Source organism: Panthera leo, chromosome D1 (genome assembly GCF_018350215.1).
Source record: "Panthera leo isolate Ple1 chromosome D1, P.leo_Ple1_pat1.1, whole genome shotgun sequence".
NCBI lineage: Eukaryota > Metazoa > Chordata > Mammalia > Carnivora > Felidae > Panthera > Panthera leo.
Window position 1 is genome coordinate 65,256,424 of NC_056688.1, and position 23,165 is coordinate 65,279,588.

A 23,165-nucleotide genomic window follows, 5' to 3' on the forward strand; every position below is an offset into this window, starting at 1 on the left:
GTTCAAATCTTGTGCATATATTAAAAATTGAGTTGCCTTATTGAGTTGTAAGAACTATCTCAATATTTTGGATACAAGTCCTTTGTTAGATATATTTATTGCAAATATTTTCTCCCTGTCTGTGGCTTGCCTATTCTTTTTCTTAATATGCTTTAGATGAGCAAATGCACTTACTTTGAAGAAGTTCATTTGATCTGACTTTTAAAGATGCTTCCTGGTGTTCTACGAAATCTTTGACTACTCTCAGGTTGGAAGATATTCTCCTATGTTTCTCTTAGGAGCTTTATAGTTTAGCTTTTAGATTTAGGTCTACTATCCATTTCAAACTAATTTTTGTGTATAGTGTGAGCTGGAGGTCAAAGTTCATTTTCCCTCATATAAGTATCATATTAGCTCAGTACTGTTTACTGAAAAAAAAAAAAAAATCTTTTCCCCTACTGAATGGCTTAGAAATCTGTCAAAAATCAATGGACTACCTAAGGGTGGGCCTATTTTTAGACTCTATTTTGTTTCCATGATGTATTTGTCTATTCTTACATCAATACCACATTGGACTGATTACTATAACTATATAGTAAGTGTTGAAATCAGATCACATAAGTTCTCCAACTTCATTTTTTTGTGTTATTTTGGCTATTCTAGGTCTTACGTATTTCCAAACAAATTTTAGAATCATCTTGTCAATTTCTAACAGAAAAGCAAAGTCTTAGATTTTAACTGGGATTGCTTTCAAGTCATAAATCACTTTGGGGAGAATTGACATCTTAACAGTATCAAACTTCCAATCCATAAACATAGTCTTTCTCTCCAAATATTTCCATTTTCGTCAATTTCAATGTGTTGTGGGATTTAGAATATTGTATACATATACTGTTAGAGTTAAGACTAAGTATTTTATGTTTTATGATATTTAAAATGGTATTTTAAGTTTTGTTTTCTAATTATTCATTGCTAGTATATAAAAAGACAATTTGTTTTTGTATATAGATTTTGCATCTTGAAAACTGTTTAACTCACTTTTTGTAGATCCCATGGGATTTTTTTCCACAGTCAAAATAAAGACAGTTTTATTCTTCTTTTCCAACCTATATAATTTTCTTTTATGTGCCTTGTTGCATTGGCTAAGATCTCTAGTACAATATTAAATAGAAGTAGAAAGGGTCATCTTTGCCTTTCTCCTACCTTCAGTTGGAAAGTGTTCGATATGTCACCATGAAGAATGATATTAGATACAGAGGGTTTTTTTTAGTATAAAAATCCCTTAATATGTGAAAGAAATTCCCATCTGTTCCTAGTCTACTGAGGGTTTTTCTCATGTTTAAGTGTTGAATTTCATCAAATTATTTTTTTCAAAATGACTAAGATAATCATGTGGCTTTTCTCCTTTACCTATTTTTTTAATATAAATTATTGTCAAGTTAGCTAACACACAGTGTATACACAGCTAACATATAGTGGATACAGTGTGCTCTTGGCTTCAGGAGCAGATTCCCGTAATTCATCGCTTACATACAACACCCAGTGTTCATCCCAATAAGTGCCCTCCTCAATGCCCATCACCCATTTTCCCCTCTCCCCTGCCCTTCCATCAACCCTCAGTTTGTTCTCTGTATTTAAGAGTCTCTTATGGTTTCCCTCCCCCTCTGTTTACACCTATTTTTTCCCCTTCCCTTCCTCCATGCTCTTCTGTCAAGTTTCTTAATGGCAAGATTTCATTCTTTTTCATTGCCAAGTAGTATTCCATTATATATATAAACCACATCTTCTTCATCCATTCATCAGTTGATGGACATTTGGGCTCTTTCCGTAATTTGGCTATTGTTGATAGAGCTGCTATAAATATTGGGGTACATATGCCCCTATGAATCAGCACTCCTGAATCCTTTGGATAAATTTCCTAGTAGTGCTATTGCTGGGTCGTAGGGTAATTCTATTTTTAATTTTTTGAGGAACCTCCACACTATTTTCCAGAGTGGCTACACCAGTTTTCATTCCCACCAACAGTGCAAGAGGCTTCCCATTTCTCTACATCCTCGCCAACACCTGTCGTTTCCTGTTGGCTGTTAATTTTAGCCACCCTGACCAGTGTGAGCTGATATCTCAGTGTGGTTTTGATTTGTATTTCCCTGATGATGAGTGATGCTGAGCATCCTTTCATGTGTCTATTGGCCATCTGGATGTCTTCTTTGGAAAATTGTCTATTCATGTCTTCTGCCCTTTTCTTCACTGGATTATTCGGTTTTCAGGTGTTTAGTAAATTACTTATAGAATTTGGATACTAACCCTTTATCCAATATGTCATTTGCAAATATCTTCTCCCATTCTGCTGGTTGCCTTTTAGTTTTCTGGATTGTTTCCATTGCAGTGCAGAAGCTTTTTACCTTGATGAGGTCCCAATAGTTCATTTTACTTTTGTTTCCCTTGCCTTAGGAAACATGTCGAATAAGAAGTTGCTGTGGCCAAGGTCAAAGAGGTTTTTGCCTATTTTCTCCTCTAGGGTTTTGATGGTTTCCTGTCTCACTTTTAGGTCTTTTATCCATTTTGATATTATTTTTGTGTATGGTGTAAGAAAGTGGTCCAGTTTCATTCTTCTGCATGTTGCTGTCCAGTTCTCACAGCACCATTTGCTAAACAGACTTTTTTTCCACTGGATACTCTTCTTTCCTGCTTTGTCAGATTAGTTGGCCATATGGCGAATTATATTTGTTGATTTTGGATGTTAATCCAAAGGAATCCCAGGAATATACTGTATACTTGACCATGATGTGTCATCTTTTTAATATATTTCAGGATTGTTTGCTAATATTAGTTTGGGATTTTTATGTCTATATTTGTGAGAGATATTGGCTAACAATGATCTTTTCTTATAATATCCCTGTCATGTTTTGGTATTTAAGTTATACTTGCTTTATAAATGAGTTGGAAAATATTTTAAGAGTTTGTGTAACAAGCTTTCTCTTCTGTAAATATTCAGAAGAAATTAACCAGTGAAATCATTTGAGATTGGAATTTTCTTTACTGACAACTTCTTAATTATGGATTCAATTTTTAAAGTAAATATAGAACTATTCATATTTTCTGTTTTGTATATCTACTTTGATGTTTTTTAAATAAATCTGAACATTTCATATAAATTTTCCAATTTGTTGGCACTAAGTCATTCACAATATCCTCTTGTAGGGAGAGTGCTTAATTTGTTGTTCTTTTTCTAGCTTATTGAGATGAAAGTTTAGATTCATTATTATTGCTATTGTTTTAAACCATCAATATGATTTTATATTTACTCACATATTTACTCTTGCTGATGCCCTTCATACTTTTTTGCAATCAATATTTCTATCTGGGATTCTATTATCTTGAGAATTTTCTTTGAGCATTTCTTATGGTAAGATATGCTGGTAACAAATTCTTTCATCTTTTTCATACTTGAAAACATCTTTTATCTTTATTTTTTTTAATATGAAATTTATTGTCAAAGTGGTTTCCATACAACATCCAGTGCTCATCCCAACAGGTGTCCTCCTCAATACCCATCACCCACCCTCTCCTCCCTCCCACCCCCCATCAACCCTCAGTTTGTTCTCAGTTTTTAAGAGTCTCTTATGTTTTGGCTCCCTCCCTCTCTAATCTCTTTTCTTTTTCTTTTCCTTCCCCTCCCCCATATTTTTGAAGAAAATTATCACTATAGAATTCCAAATTGGCAGTTTTTTAAGGTTTATTTCTGTTTCCACTTAACACTTTAATGACATCACTCCATTGTCTTCTGGCTTCCATTATTTCTGTTGATGCATCAGATGCTGTTCCTTTGATGCCAACATGTTCCCCAGCCCCACCCTCCTAACCCTGGATGCTTTTACAATCTTCTCTCCCTAGTCTAAAGAATTAGAGGGCAGAATTCAAAGCAACCACAGACATAAGAAAGTAATGAGGGAATCCCTGAAAGGAGAGAGCCAGAGAAGGGGCATCTTAAATTCTTCCCAGCTAAAGAGAAATGAACTGACCTAAGGTTTGAACTGCTGGCTAAGAGAAAATTTGCAATTTGTACCCAACCAACTAATTGCCTGCTAAAACAGAAACATCAACACTTTTTGGAGGAACGCAGTTGAATCCAGAGTCAGCACAACATAACACTTCTAATCTCTAGGATACAGTCCAGAACTACTCAAGAGAAATAATAATCAATAGAGACAAACCCTGAGGTGACCCAGATGTTGATATTAGCAAACAAGGATTTTAAAGCAATTATTACAACAATTACCAATGATGTAAAGGAAAATATTCTTTGAGGAAAAAAGAAGGTCTCTGAAGAAAAATAGAAATAACAAAAAAGAATCAAATGGAAATTTTAGAATTTAACATCTAAAATTAAATATTCACCAGGTAGGTTTAACAGAGAAATAGAGACTGAATCAAGCTGCAGGGAAACGATACCAGATGGAAAACTGGATTTTCAGAAATGAAAGAATAACAGAAATGGTAAAATACCTGGGTACATATAAAAGACAAAATTTCCTGGAAATATTTATGACTATTTAAAGCAAAATTAAAACATTGTTTTGTGGGGTTTATAATTATGTACCTATAATACATGTGACAATATTAGCCTAAAGGCAGGATAAGAGATGAATGGACCCAAATTAATATATTTTGAATTAAAAAAATTTTAAAGCCCAGCGATTAATCTTATGACCACTATTATAAATTCTTGATCAGATATATTGTTTATATCTGTTTTGATCAATTATTTAGCTGTCATTTTTTCCAGGAATTTCTTTTGAGGAGAATTCTTCCGTTCTGTCATTTTGGCCAGTCTTCTGTCCCTCACATGTTTTAAAAGCTTGTTATGTGTCCTGAACCTGTGAGCACTACTATATTAAAGAGGGGTCATACACTGTCTAGGGCCTGGACCTTCAAGAGGTGTTTTGGTTTTTTTTTTTTTGGAGTGTGTTACTTGCTCTCTGCTGTTGTGACCCTGGTTGCTTTATGTCCCTACTTGTAGTGATGTTTTGGACCCTCTACCAGGTGTGCTTTGATTTGTTCATTGAAGTAGCCCTGTGGACTGCCAGGTTGCCCTTGTGGGCCCCAGGAGCCGTCTCTGTCACTCTGTAGCCCAGACTCTTGGAATTCAAAGTACTCCGGCATCTAGACTGCTGTGTTTGAGGGACAAGGGAACTTCAGGTCCTCTATTTTTCTGACATGTCGGATCTCCTCTCAGCCAATTTTTTTTTAATTTAAAAAAAATGTTTATTTATTTTTGAGACAGAGAGAGACATACCACGAGCAGGGGAGGGATAGAGAGAGAGGGAGACACAGAATCCGGAGTAGGCTCCAGGCTCTGAGATGTCAGCACAGAGCCCGACGTGGGGCTCAAACTCACGAACCACGAGATCATGACCTGAGCTGAAGTCGGATGCTTAACCAACTGAGCCACCCAGGCATCCCTACAATATATTTTGAATTAGAGCAATATTTGTTAAAATCCAACCCAGTGGGTATCCTAACAGCTACAGTCCCTAAGGGGAGCTGAGCAAAAGCCAGGCTTGGGACAGGATAGAAATGATTTGAAAGGATTCAATAATACATTCCTTCAGCTGTGGAAATCTGGCTAAGCTTGCGGTGAAACCTAATCAGAGTAGCAGGGACAAAAGCCTTATTGTTTATGGAAGCCTATGAATCCAAATTGGCAATTGGCATTGTAAACAGCTTTGGATCAAAGAACAACATGTCAAGATTCATGTTAGCACAGTTATTTGCACCTGTATTAATCATCTATTGCTGCAGTTATGCTACTGTCTTTGGGAGGACAGTAGCATTTGGGAGGTCCCCTAAATCACCTCTAGTTTCCATGATTCACTAGGAGGACTCACAGGACTCAGAATATAGGTGTACTCATGCTACAATTTATTACAAAGCACAATTAGCAAAGGTAAAAGGTACTTGAGGTGAAGTTCAGTAGAAACCAGGCTCAAGCTTCTAAAAGCCCTCACTCAGGAGTTACACAGAATGCACGTAATTACTCCAGCAATGAGCTGTGACAACACATATCAAATGTTGCCAACCAGGAAAGGTCTTAAAAATGGCACCCTCGCTTTTTATTGGGAAGTGGTCATGAAGGCAGTCTCTGCCTAGCACCTACCAAAATGCCAGACTCCCAGAAGGAAAGCAGGTTCCAGCATAAACCATATCATTTGTACAAAGAGTTTAAATAGAATAAATCATTTTTTAAATATTTATTTATTATTTATTTTTCACAGAGGGAGAGAAAGAGTGTGAGTGGGGGAGGGGCAGAGAGACAGTGAGACAGAGAATCCAAAGCAGGCTCCTCACCAGATGTGGGGCTCGAACCCACAAACCATGAGATCATGACCTGAGCTGAAGTTAGATGCTTAACTGACTGAGCCACCCAGGTGTCCCAGAATGAATCATTCTTATCAGTTAATGGTAGCAACCAAATCCAAGTTCCCAGAAGCCAGCCAAGGGCCAATCTTGCAAGCAATCCTTTTCAAGGATAGCATTTTAAGTCTGCTATGTTAACTGTTTTCGGTACAATTACATAACTAATGACTATAAAAGTCTCAGTATCTTATAACAACTAACATTGCTTTCTCTCAGTTAGCTGTAGGGGGTAGCCATGGTAGACTCAACTAGACTTCAGGCTTTGTATTAGGTTCAGATCTGCTTCACAAATCATAGTTCCAGGAATGGTGGCTCCCTGCAGGCATGTTCTTCTCATGTCAGGTAGCAGAAATACAAGAGAGCAAGCTAAATCAGGCAAACACTTTTAAGGTCTCTACTTACAGCATACCTCTTAACATTCCATCAGCCAAAGTAAGTCATACAGTTAAAACCAACATTAGAGGGATGAGAAAATATCCTTCATCTACCCTAGTGGGGAGAACTGAAATGTCACATGGCAAAAGATGTGAATGTACAAATCCCTTACAGAGAGGGATTAAATAATTGGGAAAAATAATCTAAGCTACCACAGTAGGGATCTAGGGACCTCACAAAACTCAGAGGGAAAATGAGATTGGAAGCATCACCTTATCATTTTTGAAAATGAAATTTCTTGGTTTGTTCATTAGTTTATTGAAATACCTATACCCAAAAGAGACTTGAAGCTGACAAGAAAAAATGTGCAGTTTTAGTAATATTCTACGCAAGTTCTTTAGCGATATAATAATCAAATAATAAAAGCTAACATTAATGAGTGCTTACTATGTCAAGAGTGTTACATGCATTATTCCATTTAATCCTTGGTTGATACCACCATTATTTCCATTTTATAGATGAGGAAACAGAGGCCTAGAGATTTTCCCAAGGTCGTAAAGCTTGTAAGTGGTGAAGCCAGATTTGAATGCATGCAGCCTACATCCAGAGATTGTGTTTTTATCCATTGTATTTTAAGTGTGTGCCAGACTGTGATGTTTCAATATTGGACTACAAAAGTGTGCCAAAGTTGTGGAAGCACCACCAAATCTGCACATGAGCCACATGGGTTCATAGAGCTAAGGTTTAATTTGTCAAGAAAAGAAAATCTTTATCCTCCTCAACTAAAATACCAAGAAAACCTGACTCTTTCCCATAGAAATATATCAACATACCATAGTTCAACTGTTTCACTTCCATGTTATTTAAATTCAAACATTTCTTGTCTTTGAAGAACTGCTACATGAATACATTTCATTGATCAAAATAACTGCAAAGTTTCTAAGCAACCTTGAATTTCTACTTTCTAGACTAAAGTATCTGCTACACGTACCATCTCCTGTGACACTGTAAAGGCCATGTTTTCAGTCAACAAAACTAATCACAAGAGAAAACAATTAGAAAAATCTTCCATTTTCATTAAACAAGTACATTCAAGACTGTTCAATGAGTAATTGAACAACTAAGAAGTTTCTCTTTTATGAAGCAAGAATTCTGTAATGCAGATATACTTGTATCACATCCAGAATTTTTGGTCTTTCCCTCCATAGTTAGAGGGAAGTGCATTTTAATTACAGATATTCATTTCCCACTTGTTTTCTGAGATTAATAAATAATGAAAGTATGGTAGTACATACCTGAAATCACTAAGGACATAATGTTAAAAGGCATACTCCTGCAATAAGCAATGGTCTGCCAACCATCTCATTTGAAGATGAGTAAATGTTATTGTAGGAACTAAAGTCTTGGGTATCTCTGATAAAATAGATTTAAGCACCCACTGTAGGGGCACCTGGGTACAGTCGGTTAAGCGTTGGACTCTTGATTCAGCTCAGGTCATGATCTTGTGGTTCGTGAGTTTGAGCCCAGTGGCGGGTTCTGGGCTGACAGCGTGGAGCCTGCTTGGAATTCTCTCTCTCTCTCTCTCTCTCTCTCTCTCTCTCTGCCCCTCTCTGCTCATGCTCTTGTGTTCTCTCTCTCAAAATAAATAAATAAACATTAAAAAAAAAGAGAACCCACTGTAGGGAACTTATTTATTTTTTAAAATTCTTCAGTGGATCTTTTTTTTAAAGTTTATTTATTTATTTTGAGAAAGAGAGAGAGAGAGACAGAACATGAGGGAGGGGCAGAGAGAGAGGTAGAGACAGGGGGAATTCCAAGCAGGCTCCTCACTGCCAGCACAGAGCCCGACATGGGGCTCAAACTCATGAACCACGAGACCATGACCTGAGCTGAAATCAGGAGTCAGATGCTTAACCTACTGAGCCACCCAGGTGCCCCCACTGTAGGGAATTTAGAGGGTTACTAAAAACATAAAACATTACCTAGATGTACTCAGCCTATAAAACACAAGATGCACACAAGAGAACATTTTTATCCTCGAAGACACAATTACCCAAATTAGACAAAAAATTGGAAGTAGAAAGAAAAACAAAAAGGACGAGGCCAAATGTCAACTATTTGAAGACAAGTTTGAAAAAGCACAGAGGAATACCTACCTTAGTCCAGACATGAACAATGAAGAGATGTGGACTATATTTGTCCATGATGACCTGGGCATTTGGAACTAAGGGATGGTTATTCAGTGAAAGAAGAAGGTGTTTAGTTCAAGTGTTTTTTATTTTGTTTATAACAAATCCTCACTTTCTCTGTTAGTTTTCCAAGAGCTCTGCCACTTAGCTAAAAAGAATGATTACCCTGGTTTATAAAAAATACAAAATCAGAGCTCTAAATGGATTTGTGAGATTTTCCAGAAGAGAGAACAATGATACAGTGGAAAGCAGGAACTGTTGGCAGATTTCCACTTAAAGCCAAATTTCAAAAATTTTAACGGAAAAAGAATGTCCTCAATTTTCTAGGTATAAATTATTTATATTATCACATCAAATTGTTTATATAATCTAATTTTAACAAACAATTTTCCCCATGGGAAATATTTTAATATTCATAGAATAATTTTAATAAAATTAAAATTTCACTCTTAAGAATATTAATTACTATATGAATCCTGTGTGGACTCAAGAGTAAATGGCAAACTCTATTTTTCAGTTATCACTTGAGAACTTTACACTAGAATACTATTTACTGCTAATGAAGATTTGAAAGAAAAGAAGTAATTTCTTAGCATAAACTCAGCTTCAATATAATTAACAAAGTAACATATTTATTCATAAAAATCCATGAAAAAACTTAATATGTTAAATGTATCAGAAGTCTTTCTTTTAAGGGATAGCACTTTTCAGAAAAACTCCTGCACAAGGTAATGTGTTCCCCTCAAGACATCACAGCCAAAACCTAAGCATGGGAAAGTTCCTTAGAGGACATCCAGGCATCCAGGATTCCTGCTACAGCATTTCTAACAAGTAGCTTTCCAGAGCCTGTATGAATCTTTCCAATAACTGGGAGGTGGGGTCTACTATCCATGGTCCAGCCTATTCTAGTGCAGGGGAGCTGTGACTATAGTAAAGTTCTTCCTGCTGATGAGTAGAATCTATGTTCTTAAAATTTCAACCTACCTGGTATAAAATGAATACCACTGGTTATATAAAGTTCTAGTGTCTATAAAGCACCTCAAATTCCAATTCTTTTGTTCCCTAGTTGGAAGTAGCTAAGAATAGCATAGAAGTTCTATCACTCTAGGACTTGCAGAAGGAAGGGGACAAGAGGGTAGAGGTGTGACAGAGCAATGTAAAAGGAGACAGAAGACAACGAGATATTTGGTTCACAAGGATATTTTATGTCAGATTCAGTGACAAACATGGATATAATCCAAGACTACAAAATACAAAAGATGATACGGGTGTATGTGGTGTACGTGTAAGTATTTGTGTTTGTATATATATGAGTATATGTAGATGCGTGTGTTGTATATATGTTTAATACATGTGCATGAGTGCATGAGTATATATATAGTTGACCCTTGAACAACAGGGGTTTGAACTGTGCAGGTCTGCTTATAAACAAGGATTTTTTTTTAGGTAAGTACAGTACACTCACTACTGTAAATGTCTTTTCCTTATGATTTTCTTAATAACATTTTCTTTTTTCTAGACTACTTTATTGTAAGACTACAGCATATAATACATATAACATACAAAATATGTGTTAATCGACAATGTTATTGGCAAGGTTTCAGTCAACAGCAGGCTATTAGAAGTTAAGTTTTGGGGGAGTCAGTAGTTACATGCAAATTTTTGACTGCATGGGGGTCAGCACTCCCCCACTCCCATTATCCAAGGATCAACTGCATATATGTATATGGTATATGCATGTATGTGTATGTGTGTGCATGTGTGCGTGCATATGAATATGTATGTATAAAATGCCAAGTCAGCCAATAGAAAAATCTGCAAACTATGTTCAATAATGGAAATGCAAATGTGGGTTTTTAGGGTATTATTTTTAACAACATAGAATTCACACAGCTACTAAACATGGAAGGAGTTATTAACAGACCAGAGAGGATGAAGGGAATTCAACAAACTTATGTTTATATTACGGTTTTAGAAATATTATTTTGAAACATCTGAGTCATGGAACGTGAAACTTATTATCTAGATATTTGCTATTAAGTAGATGAAGAAGTTCTCAACCAGTAAATCAAAATCAACCAGTAGATCACTCAGTATGTCAAGTCTCTTTCTGCAAGTGCTAACAAAGCTGATATCATGGGAGGGTAAGGGCCAGCAAAGCCACACCTTCCTGGGTGCAGCTCGGGGTCCACCCTTACAGGCCTTGTCTGCACTCTACCTATGCTATGCTTCAGGGAGCCAGCCAGCAACAGTTCCTCACAGGGGTCTGGGCTGCCCTGAGGTGAACACAGTCCCCACTGACAGGACACTCAATTATTAAAAGAGAATTCAAATACGTTCACTAGATCTCAAGATAAGGAAGAGAATAAACACAGAGAACATACATAGAACATACATTTTGTTTCACACAAACATAGAAACAAAAGAAGAAAGGGTTTGGGTAAATCGTTAGGATATTAAATTGTTACTAAATTTTACTCACCAAAAAGAATAAAACGCTACTCAGATCTAATATGGCAAAATGATAAAGCTACATAAACAGTTTCAGTTAATCATAAAATTGGAAACAGATCATTGGATAATGTAATATATCTTTTTCTAGGTAACACATAAACCCATTCCAAATTGTATAGCCTGGTAAAGCACAAAAATTACTACTTTTGACCCATGGGCCAAATATCACACACCATCTGTTTTTGTAAATAAAGTTTTGTTGCCACATGGCCCCCCTCATTCATTTGCTGTCTGTCTATTTTCATGCTAAAACATCGGAGCTGAGAAGTTGTGACACAGACTAAGACTATTATGGCCCACAAAGCCTAAAATATTTACTCTCTGTTCCTTCATGGGAACAGTTTGCAGACCCCTGCCCTACATAATTACAGATCTTAAAATAAACACGTAGGTCACACTGCTAAACCATGACAGTCTCAGGGGAGGAAAGAAGTTCACTTGCTTTATCATGTAGGCCCTTCCTTACAAACCAACAACAAAAAAGAATTGCAAAAACTGTTCCAAGGGTTGTGAGGGTATTTTACAGTTTGGAGAAATGAAGTAATTGCTCTTCCTACTTGCTGTGTGGTTCCTACCTGTTTTTCCTCCTCTTCATCTGAAGTGCTACTGGTGTTCTGGACATTTCCACTGGGTCTGCTCGGTTGGTAACCTTTCAACTTTTCTTGAATGGACCAGTTTTTCTCTGGATGTGTTGTGTCTTCCTCATCACTTTCTGGGTTATTTTTCCATTGTTTCATCATTTCTAACACATTGGTTGGTCTTGCTGAAGAAAGTGTGTTGCCCTAATATCAACAATGAATTTTTGGTGTTATAAACCGTTTAGAAAATTGAGATTTTTACATCTTTTAGTAATATATTTCCCTAAAGCCAGTAAATTGCATGGAAAAACTATAATGCTGAATAAATAACAAAACTTCTGATGCCCTTTGGAGCATACTTCCTGCACTGACATGGCTCGTACCTCTTGACTGATCTCATGTACAACCCGTTAGGGTTCGGAGGTGGGGCAAGACCCCCTTCTAGAGCTATTTGTAGAAAACTAACAGGGAAATGCAAAGAATGAAAAAAACTTGCCCCAAGTCTAGTGGGTCCAACACTAAGGACAAGTTTATATAATATCAAAATGTCTAGGTAGAAATGCTAAATTCAATTGAGTAAACACTGTGAAACAGCCTCAAAATTGTATTATCTCATGCCATTTCATGGAGAGACACTTTGTTATCAGCAGATCTTATTTAAAATTTTTTTTTAATGTTTATTTATTTTTGAGAGAGAGAGAGAGAGAGAGAGAGACAGAGTGTGAGCAGGGGAGGGGCAGAGAGAGAGGGAGACACAGAATCCGAAGCAGGCTCCAGGCTCTGAGCTGTCAGCACAAAGCCCAACGTGGGGCTCAAACTCACGGACCGCGAGATCATGACCTGAGCCGAAGTCAGCCACTTAACCGCCTGAGCCACCTAGGAGCCCCTCAGCAGATCTTATTTTAAAATGGATTTTGTCTGTATTTGCATTGGACATTTTTGCTTTTGGGGTTTCTTTATTGTCATTTCAAATAATATACAATACAATAAACAACAACAAAAAACAAAAACAAAAAATATCACTGTGTCCAAGAATATAGATATTTGATTTTTGATTTAAAAGGTTTTATTTGAGGGGCGCCTGGGTGGCTCAGTCAGTTGAGCGTCCGACTTCGGCTCAGGTCATGATCTCGCAGTCCATGAGTTCGAGCCCCGCGTCGGGCTCTATGCTGACAGCTTGGAGCCTGGAGCCTGTTTCAGATTCTGTGTCTCCCTCTCTCTGACCCTCCCCCGTTCATGCTCTGTCTCTCTCTGTCTCAAAAATAAATAAACGCCTAAAAAAATTTTAAAATAAAATAAAAGATAAAATAAAATAAATAAAAGCTTTTATTTGACTGGAAGATTTCAATATGATGTGGTCATTTGAGTATAACTAATTCAGCACACTGCTTTTATCCCAGATGTGACTATCCCATACCAAAGTTGACTGTTTTATATTAACAATGTTTTTCTCAAATATAATATTCCACTTCGTGCCAAGAAATACATGAATGTAGTCTCAAATGGCTCCCACTAGAGTAGGAATGCCTTAAATATTTTTGCTCCTAACTCAGACTAGTAGAGAAAGTTTAGACAAGTTTGGATCACATTTGGATTAAAATGGGAAATTCAGGTGTGGGCACAGCTATGGAGTGATTCTGCATTAACTTGGTATGTGAGTGGATGCAAGCATCAGTGACACCAAATACTATGAAACAGGGCAGTGTAAGGGCAGCCATCTGAGCACCCTGTTGAGGATTTGTAGAGTTTAACAGACTTGTGGTTAAAAACACAAACACACATTAAGTATGGAATGGTAACAACGAAATGAGGATCATTATGCAATTAATTCCCCATGGTTCTTCTATTTCATCCTGTTTTAAGAAGTTCTATATTCTTACCACTTTCTTAGCATCCTGCTTTTGATAAAACACTACCCATAGCATCCTCTACCCGTTCACTCCCAGAATTCCTTCACCACGCCTTCTGCCAACCCATAGCCTACATTTCCTCCAAGGCTCAATTTGAGTCATCTCTAGTCAAGCATCCCAGAACTTCAAAAGATGTTGTCATCTTAAATTCAGATGAAGTACGGAAGGAGTCTCAGTAAAAGAGTTGGGATTGTCTACAATGGTAGAGTCTCTGATCTCTCATCTGAATGAGTTCTGACCTCCAGGGCTCTGCCAACAGCCCTGTTTGATCCCTATAATCCATCTAGCTTCTATTACAACTTCCTGGTTTCATCCTGATCTTTAGCCCCAATTTTCATGTAATTACAATATCAGCTCCTCGAATGCTAGTAGAAAAAACTCTGCCTCAACTTGATTCTTTCACTAGCAGACAGACAATCTGATATTATCTATGTCTGTATTTCCAGTCCTCAATTGCCCTTCCCTGATAAACTTTCTATAAGGTAACTCTTTAGATACTATGGTAGTCACAAAGGCTGCTCACCTAACATTCCTTTCTTCTAGGCATGTTGTAGACCTCTGCCTCTCTTCCTCTTCTGGGATATGACCATGTGAATTGTTTGGGCCAGTAAAATGTTATTGGAAATAGTATATATAACCTCTGGGTGGAAACTGTAAAAGATGGTGTGCAACGTATCATATCCCCAATTCCTTCGTGAGTAACTACAGAAGCAGAGAGATGGAGCCTCCCTCAGCCTGGATCCCTGAGTGAGGGCAAAGTAAAACAAAACCTCCTCCTCTCCTCCCAGCCAATGTGCGATGGAAGACATCAAGGACACTGAGAGTTGGGGGTCATTTGTTACCACAGGATAATTTAGCCTGTCCTGATATAAATAGCAAATTAAACATTTGCATTCTGTAAGTCACTTCCAAAAAGCCTTAGAAAGAATGAGCCCATGGTACAACCAGCATACCCAACAAAACTGTAATGACTACAGAAGTCATATCCAATTAGCACCATGTGATAGCCCATTTATTCAAGCAGTCCTTGCTTTGCACAGTCCTGATGTGTACGAATTTCAATCATCATGACTTAGTTAAATACTATCAGTCACCCAACAACCCAGTTCAAACTGCAGTCACCATGGTATACTAACACTAATTACATGAAGTTCAAACTTCACTGCTAGCTCTTCAATCCACAATCACCATGTAAATTACAGATGTGCATTGTGATCAGTGACGGATCATGCCACTTCTTTCCCAGTCTGTCGTGACGGGGCACCGGGCATCTGCTATTCAGTTCACACACAGGCAGCAAAGCATGCAGTTGTGTTGCCTCCTTGCCTCCCAGTGAACTTGCCAGCTAAGAAGAAGGTGTAGCAAATAAATGAAAGGGGATCAGGCTGGAAGTGGAATCTGAATCAAATGTCAGTGGAGCAATAGTAGAAGCAGCTGACCTTGGAAGCATGGACACTGCCACCATTTGAGAGAACCTAGCCATGCAACCCAAGGAACTTGGTGAAGGCAAACTTATAAACATAAATGGGAGGAAAGTGGTGTGCAGAAACGATGCAGGTGCCCCAGAGACTGTGCAAAGAAGGTGACATTTAAAGAATTTTCAGAGATAATTTATGACATTGAAAGCACAAATGATAAAAAAGTTGGAAGTTGACCCAAACTTAGAAAATTGTATTGTAACTCACCAAAATGTAAAAAAGATGCTTCCCTCTGTATTGTATTATATTCAAGCAGGAGAAGGTAAGCACTGTTTAAGCTAATTTTGATATGTTTTTATTAAAAAAATATATACTTTAATTCTGATATTTCTAGTGTTTTAAACTCCAATGCACTAAAAAATCAGTTTATCTTTCATTTCATTTTCTAAGTATTATAACCAACAGTTTTCAATGTTTAACAAAAAATTTTAAAGTGCATGGAACAATCCTAATTTTCCCCAATGATTATTAATATCACTTTGCTCTTTCAACCTGCATTGTTGTTTTTATGGTCCTGTGCTACTATACAAACCAAGGATTCCCTGGATTATCTTGAATCTGTATCTCCAGCAATCTTTCAAATGCTTGGTTCACATATACATATGCATAAGAGCTTGATGACTGACACCCTAAATGCCTAAAGTAGAGCGCTTTTGCACTCAAAGAAATGACCCTATTTCTCATTCCAAAGAAGCTGTGGAGAAAAGAAAGGATTCAGGATAGGACATTATTCCCTCCGAAACATGCTACTTGGAAATCTCTAACTCCTTGTTTCTGACATTCATGTGTGATACCACACAGGGCACAAATAGTGATACTGACTCCAGACTTTCCCTGTTGTCTACAGTCCAGCCAATAACTTACTAGATGACCTTCTTCTTGCTTGCTAGCAGTTGGAGGAGGAATTGCATCGCATTCTTGGACTGACCGATGATTAAGTGACCCAGGGCTATGTGTCATGAGCCTTCTAGGGTCAATAGAAACTACAAATGAACCAACCACCCAAAACAAAGATGGGTGGAATTATTAGGGCAGACACTGTAGATTGTGTAGATTTTACCATCAGGACACTACCCTCTGAATTTCCTTTACTGGCTTGGGGAATCAAGGGTCAGACACTGAACTCATCAACTATGAAATAGTAAGAGGCAAGAAGGCGGCAGTAACAGACCAATAATCTGAGGCTTTCAAAAGTAGAACACCAACCTTTTGGTTACTAAATTTCCACTTGTTTAACTAACAGATGGCTGAGGCTATTTTACTTTGAAAAATGGAAAATGAACACCCATGGAGAAGAAGCGTTGGCAAAAACTGAGATTTGGATTTAAAACCTTAGTATTAAATGAAGACCACAAATGGAGACCCAAACATATGCCCTCATCTAACATACTTCTCAAGGACGGCAACTCTAAGTATTTGGTAAACAATAAGTATGCAACGAGTATTTTTAACTGAATGAATGAACAATATTCATGAGCTGGGGTGAGGTGATACAAAACATAAAATTGGCAAAGCTAAAAGAAAACATTCGAGGTCTTTAGCTTTTGGTCACCATTCTATTTCTTGTAAATAGCCAGAACTCGTCATTTTGTGATGTTCCTAACAATATATATGTATTCTTAATTGAGTATAGTTGATACCTAGGAATAAATTTTTTCAATAGGAAAGTGGAATAGTCACTTTATTAAAAAACATAGAAGAATGTTCAACTTCCCAAAATTAATAAAACCCAAATCAAAACAATGAGATGCCAATTTTCACTTAACAGATGGACATAAGTTTAAGTTTGACAATACTCTGTATTGGTAGGGGCATGGGAAAACAGGGTTTCTCATCTACTTGCTTTTTTTATTGGATCACATAGGAAATCAAAAGGGAATTTATTTGTTTAATTTAAATTTTAGTTAACATACAGTGCAATATTGGTTTCATGAGTAGAATTCACTGATTCATCACTTATCTACAACACCAGTGCTTATCACAACTGCCCTCCTGAGTAGGGGTACCGGTGACTCAGCTGAGCATCTGACTTCGGCTCAGGTCATGATCTCACGGTTTGTGAGTTTCAGCACTGTGTCAGGCTCTGTGCTGACAGCTCAGAGCCTGGAGCCTCTTCGGATTCTGTGTCTCCCTCTCTTTCTGCCCCTCCCCCACTCATGCTGTCTCTGTCTCTCTCTCTCTCAAAAAATAAACATTAAAAAATTAAAAAACAAAAGACAAAATGAAACAAAAAACAAAAAACCCCCACAAATGCCCTCCTGAGTACCCATCATCCATCTAGCCCACCCTCCACCTTCATTTACTTGAGCTTTTTATGGGAGGGTAAATTAGTAATAGCTTATCAAAATAGATAATTCACATTCTCTCTAACCAGTAATTCCACTGTTAAGAATTTATCCTATAGATATGATAATACAGTATGCATATCTACAGCATAGATATAATACAGTACATGATAATACAGTAAATATATACTTATAAGAACATTTGTTGCACCATTGTTTGTAACAGAAACAGTCTGAAACAACTTAAATGTTCCATATTCATATTCATAGTGGACTATTTAGAAAATAATAGAGTGTCCATAGTTTGGGATATAATGCTGCTTTTTAAAAAATAAGGAAATCTTTCCAAGATATATTAGATAGAAAAGAATAGCATGCATAATATGAACTTGCTTGTGTAACGTATGTATATATATATATATATATATATATATATATATATATATATATAAAAATTATATAGAATTTTTTTAAAAGAATGCATAGAGACTTAACAATGGCTATCTTTAGTAAGAGGGAATGAGGGGGATGGAGGAAGAAAGTTACTTTTCCTTTTTTGTTTACCATTTAAATCACTTACCATGGATAATCCTAACTATTACCTTTATAGAAGTAGTAATTAATGTAAATTACAGCAAGAAAAGAAATAATGTAAATTGCAGATACCAACATGAACTCTAGCACCCAGAAAAATCACCAAACTCATCCTCATGGGTCTCGATGAGCCCAAGGCAGCAGCATCCCAAGGTAATAATGACCACTGAAGTAAGCAACTGTGTGCCACTTTACAATTTTTCCTAAAAGTCATCTCGGTGATTTTCTTTTACACGTGCAGCAACTATACGAATATACAAGGTTTAGTGCTGATATTCCTATTCTTCAGGGGAAAGCAGCCTGAGAAAGTTAGTAATTTATCCTATGCCAGAAGTGTATTTCCAATTGCCTGTCAAGAATTTCTAGCTAGAGGTGTTGTGGAGCCTTCAATAGTGTATTGTATATTTGAAAGTTACTAAGACAGTAGATCTTAAAAGTTCCCATCACAAGAAAAAAAATGTAACTATGTGAGCTGATGGATGTTTTAACTAAACTTATTGCGGTAATCATTGGCAATATATACATATGTGAAATCATTATGTTGTACACCTGAAATTTATATAATATTATACATCATTTATATCTCAGTAAATCTGGAAAAATAAAAACAAACTCGATATATTCCAAACCAACATTCTTCAAACTGTGTACACCTGGCTGTACATGAAGACTTTCAAAGGGATGTGTAGGCAGGGATAGTCTGCGGGGAATCTATTTCAAGACCCCCAATTTCCAATGATCTATTCTTTTTCAAAAGATTGGCAGTAATCTTTTCTATGTTCTTTTTCTTAAGTCAGCTTCTTCCAATTCTCATTATTGTATATATATTTATTTGTGTGTCACAGAATGCTCATTTATCTAAAATATATAACAAACTCCTATAAATCAATAAGTTAAAGACCTAAAACCAAATAGAAAGATGGAGGGAAAAAGCTTGAACAGGTGTTTCACAAAAGAAGATTTAAAAAAGAAGAAGATATCCAAAAGGCCAATAAGCACAATTAAAGTGGTTAATTTCATTTGTCATTCAGGAAGTGCAGAATAATTAAGGAATCTACTCCTGAAATCATTGTTTCACTATATGCTAACTAATTTGGATGTAAATTTAAAAAAAAATTAAAAATAAAATTAAAAAAACCACACTCTCTCTCTGTCTCTCTCAAAATAATTAAATGAACTTTAAAAAAAAAAACCACAATGAGATGCTATTATATATCTTCCAAAGTATCTAAGTTAAAAATATTGACAAAATAAGCACTGGAGAAGATGAGGAGAAAAACTAGAACTCACACATTGCTGGTGAGTGGTAAGCCCACTCTGGAAAAGGGAACAATGGAATTTTCTAGTTGGGGATAGAAATGTTCTATATTTTGTTTTGGGTGGTAGTTACACAGATACATACATATATAAAAATTCATCAGGCTATATACTTAGAATCAGTGTATTTTGTAGTTAAGTAGATTATGTCTTAACAAAGCTATGATGAATTTAAAGATCAATTTCATAGCTTCACGGATATTCCTTCATGTAGTTTAATCATTTTTACTAATATATATTATTCCATTGTTAGACCATACCACAATGTATTCATTCACCAAACTGCATTTGGGCTGATTCTGGGATTTTGCTCCTATATACACTTCTATACTCCTGGTATATAAGTGCAAGAGTTCCTCTTGGGTACATTCTTAAGAGTGAAATTTCTTGGTGGTAGAGTATATGAATGGTTAGCTTTATAGGATGGTGTCAGACCCTTCTTCCTTTGTACCAATAAATACTCTCACCAGCAATGATTAAGGGATACGCTTTATCTACATCTTTTCCAACTCCTAATATTGTCAGATTTCTTAATTTTTGGTTTACCTCGCTGAAGTCTCAATTTGTATTTCCCGATCACTAATGCAATTGAATATCTTATCACATGTTCATTAGCCAAATGTGGGTCATCTGTCATGAAATGCCTGGCCCTGTCTTTTGCCCATTTTCTACTAGGTTGTTTGCCCTCTCTGTATTGATTTGTAAGTTATCTAAATTTCATATTAACCCTCTGTTGATTATTTGGGTTACAAAAATCTAGTTTTTCTCCTAGTTTATAACCTGTTAACTTTACCTACAGTATTATTTTATGAACAGAAAAGTTCTGAAGATTAATATTTGTCAAGTTTATCCATGATTTCTTTTATGTTAGTGCCTTTGTTATCTTGCTAATAATATCCTTTCCTATACCCTCCAAGGTGCCCAAATTTTTCTTCTATATTTTCTGCTAAAAGTTTCAAAGTTTTAGTGTTTAATATTTAAGTCTTAGATTCATTTGGAGCTGATTTTTGTCTATGATGTGAGATAGGAGATAGGATGTGAGATAGGAAAAATGGATAGGTTATCCATTTTTTTCATATGGATAACCATTTATTCCAGCTCCATTTATTGAACAGTTTCTCTTTTTCCCACCAATCTGCCATATGACCACCGTCATAAAAGTCCCAGGTGTCCGGTTCCATGTATATTTGAAAATATTTGTATAATTCCTTTCATTTGAATGATAATTCGGGTGGATACAAAATTCAAAGTTAAAGTTCTTTGTCTTTTTTTTTTAAGTTTATTTATTTATTTTGAGAGATATAGAGACAGCACAAGTCGGGGAGGGGCAGAGGGAGAGGGAGACAAGAGAATCCCAAGCAGGCTCTGTACCATCAGCCCAGAGCCTGACGCGGGGCTCGAACTCACCAAATCATGAGATCATGACCTGAACCAAAATCAAGTCTGATGCTTAACGGACTGAGCCACCCAGGTACCCCAAAGTTCTTTGTCTTTTAATATATTTAGAATATTACTCGATTTATGCTCATATCCAATGTTGCTCCCCAAAAGTAAGATGTCAATGTGATTCTTGCCCTTTTTCATATGATTTGCTATTTCTCTCTGGGAGTTTTTAGAGTTTTTTCTTTGTTTTTGATGTTCTTAAATTTCATTATGCCTCTTTTGTCAGTTCTTCCTTATCTCTCCTATTTAGGATTCTTCCATTTGTTGAAATCTGAAATCTTTCTTTTTTCTTTAATGCCGATTATTTTATCTCTATTATTTCTTTAAAGATTTTCTCCTCCTCCTTTTTCACTTTTCCTGTCAAATTCCTATTATATGAATTTGGGCACTTTTAACTCCACATAACTTTTTTTCTCTTTTTTTTTTTTGTATGTTCAATTTGTGTATCTTCCTGCTTCCCTCTGTAAAGTTCTATAATCTGATCTAGTTTTTAAATTCATTCTTCAGCTGCACTCATTTCACTATTAATTATATAATTGCATTCTATATTTCAACTATTATACTTAAATGGTTCTACTTGGTTCTGTTTTATTAGTTCATATACTTGCTTCATATTATTAACATCTTCCCTTATCTCTTTTAGTATGCTCACTTTGTTGATTTTCAAATTTTGGACTGCCTATTCAAAACTCTCCTAATGGTGTCTGAAACTTGGTCTGTGATCTCATCTTCCCCAGGGAATACTTGTCCTTGGGAGGACAGTGTATGGTTCTAAGGCCAAATCCAGGTCCTCAGCCCAGGAGTTTAAGGAAAAGTAGGGGTAAGAACCCTAAGCACCAAAAACATGCCGCCTCCAAGCTAGTCCTCAGTCCAGGGCTTCATCCTTATCAATCTTCTCCCAGGAGAAATGACCTTAGGTACTCCTAAAAGTATAACCTTGCATCGCTGACACTTTCCCCCTTCATTTTACTTGACTTTTCCACAGTATTTGACTCTCTTTAGCAGTCCTTTCTTGAAAACTTTTCTGGATTTTTATATTACCCTGGCCTGGTTTTTCTCTTGTCTCTGAGTATCTTATGTTTGTGAACTGCCTTCCAGGGTCTAAATTTCTTTTCTCATCCTTCAGATATTGGCATTCCATACTCATTCCTCTTGTCTCCTCTCTCTATATACTTTCTCTAGATGGCTCTCAGGTCTCTCTCCAGCACACAGCGTTCTGCTAAGATCTAGCTCCACCTCTCACCCCACCTGCATGGACACACCCACCTCAAGGCACCACAGGCTTTTCAAAGTTTGTATGTTCCAAAGTGAAAATCATCTCTTCCCCCACCTCAACTTTCTCACTGTCCCATATTCTCTATTATCTCCATCAAATTTCTAAATCAAGAAAATCGTTCACCTCTGTATGCTACCTGTCATTCTTCAAGGGGAAATGGGTCAGAAAATGTTGGTTACCTATTTAAAAGTTATTCCTGACTTTTTTCTTGATAAGAGTACTTTGACTTTGTTTGTTTGTTTGTTTGTTTGTTTGTTTGGATATGTCTAGATCAAAAGGATAAGTTATGGGTATCTTCAGTCTTGGCCATCCCATTCATTTTTGCCAGATACTCATTTCCACATCCTCTCCTAGACCTAAGAATGGCCCATGTGATTCACTTTGGGCCAGTGAGAAATAATGAGAATTTATCTGGGTGCCATCTTGATAAAGTTTTTTCCTTGGTAAAACTGGAGAAATGTATACTATGTCTTTGTCCCCTTTTTTCCTTCTTGAGATACTGTCATGTGAGAAGGTGATGCTTGGACTGTGGCAGCCATCTTGCTACTGTTGGAGAAAAGTCTTAGGATGAAGGCTGGTCCGGTAAAGATGGAGGCACACAAAAATGGTATAGTGTCTGTGAGTTGTACTGTGCCCAAATGGAGGACTCCAGAAAGCTACTGGCAGCATAAGTGTATCCAAAGAACTGAGAAAGATTAACAAGTTAAAGTGTCAATGTTTTCTAGCCTTGGTAGGCATATTCAATTCTGTGCACCAAAATGTAAGGGAAGGAAAACAACTTGGTGGAGAGGCATAAAGAAAATTAAATGG

The 23,165-nt window shown here is 36.6% G+C and overlaps 1 protein-coding gene across 8 annotated transcripts in view; it reads right to left on the reverse strand.

The window, feature by feature from the left end:
* Window positions 1–23,165, reverse strand: part of STK33 (serine/threonine kinase 33) — a 173,386-nt gene that overhangs the window by 17,387 nt on the left and 132,834 nt on the right. For all 8 annotated transcript variants that reach the window (XR_006193773.1, XM_042905789.1, XM_042905790.1 and 5 more), the window contains one exon: window positions 12,050–12,256. Coding sequence is in view for 7 of the 8 variants with exons in the window: in XM_042905789.1 (XP_042761723.1) it covers window positions 12,050–12,256 (207 nt within the window). In the remaining variant the exon portion in view is untranslated. The remainder of the gene's footprint in view (window positions 1–12,049; window positions 12,257–23,165) is intronic.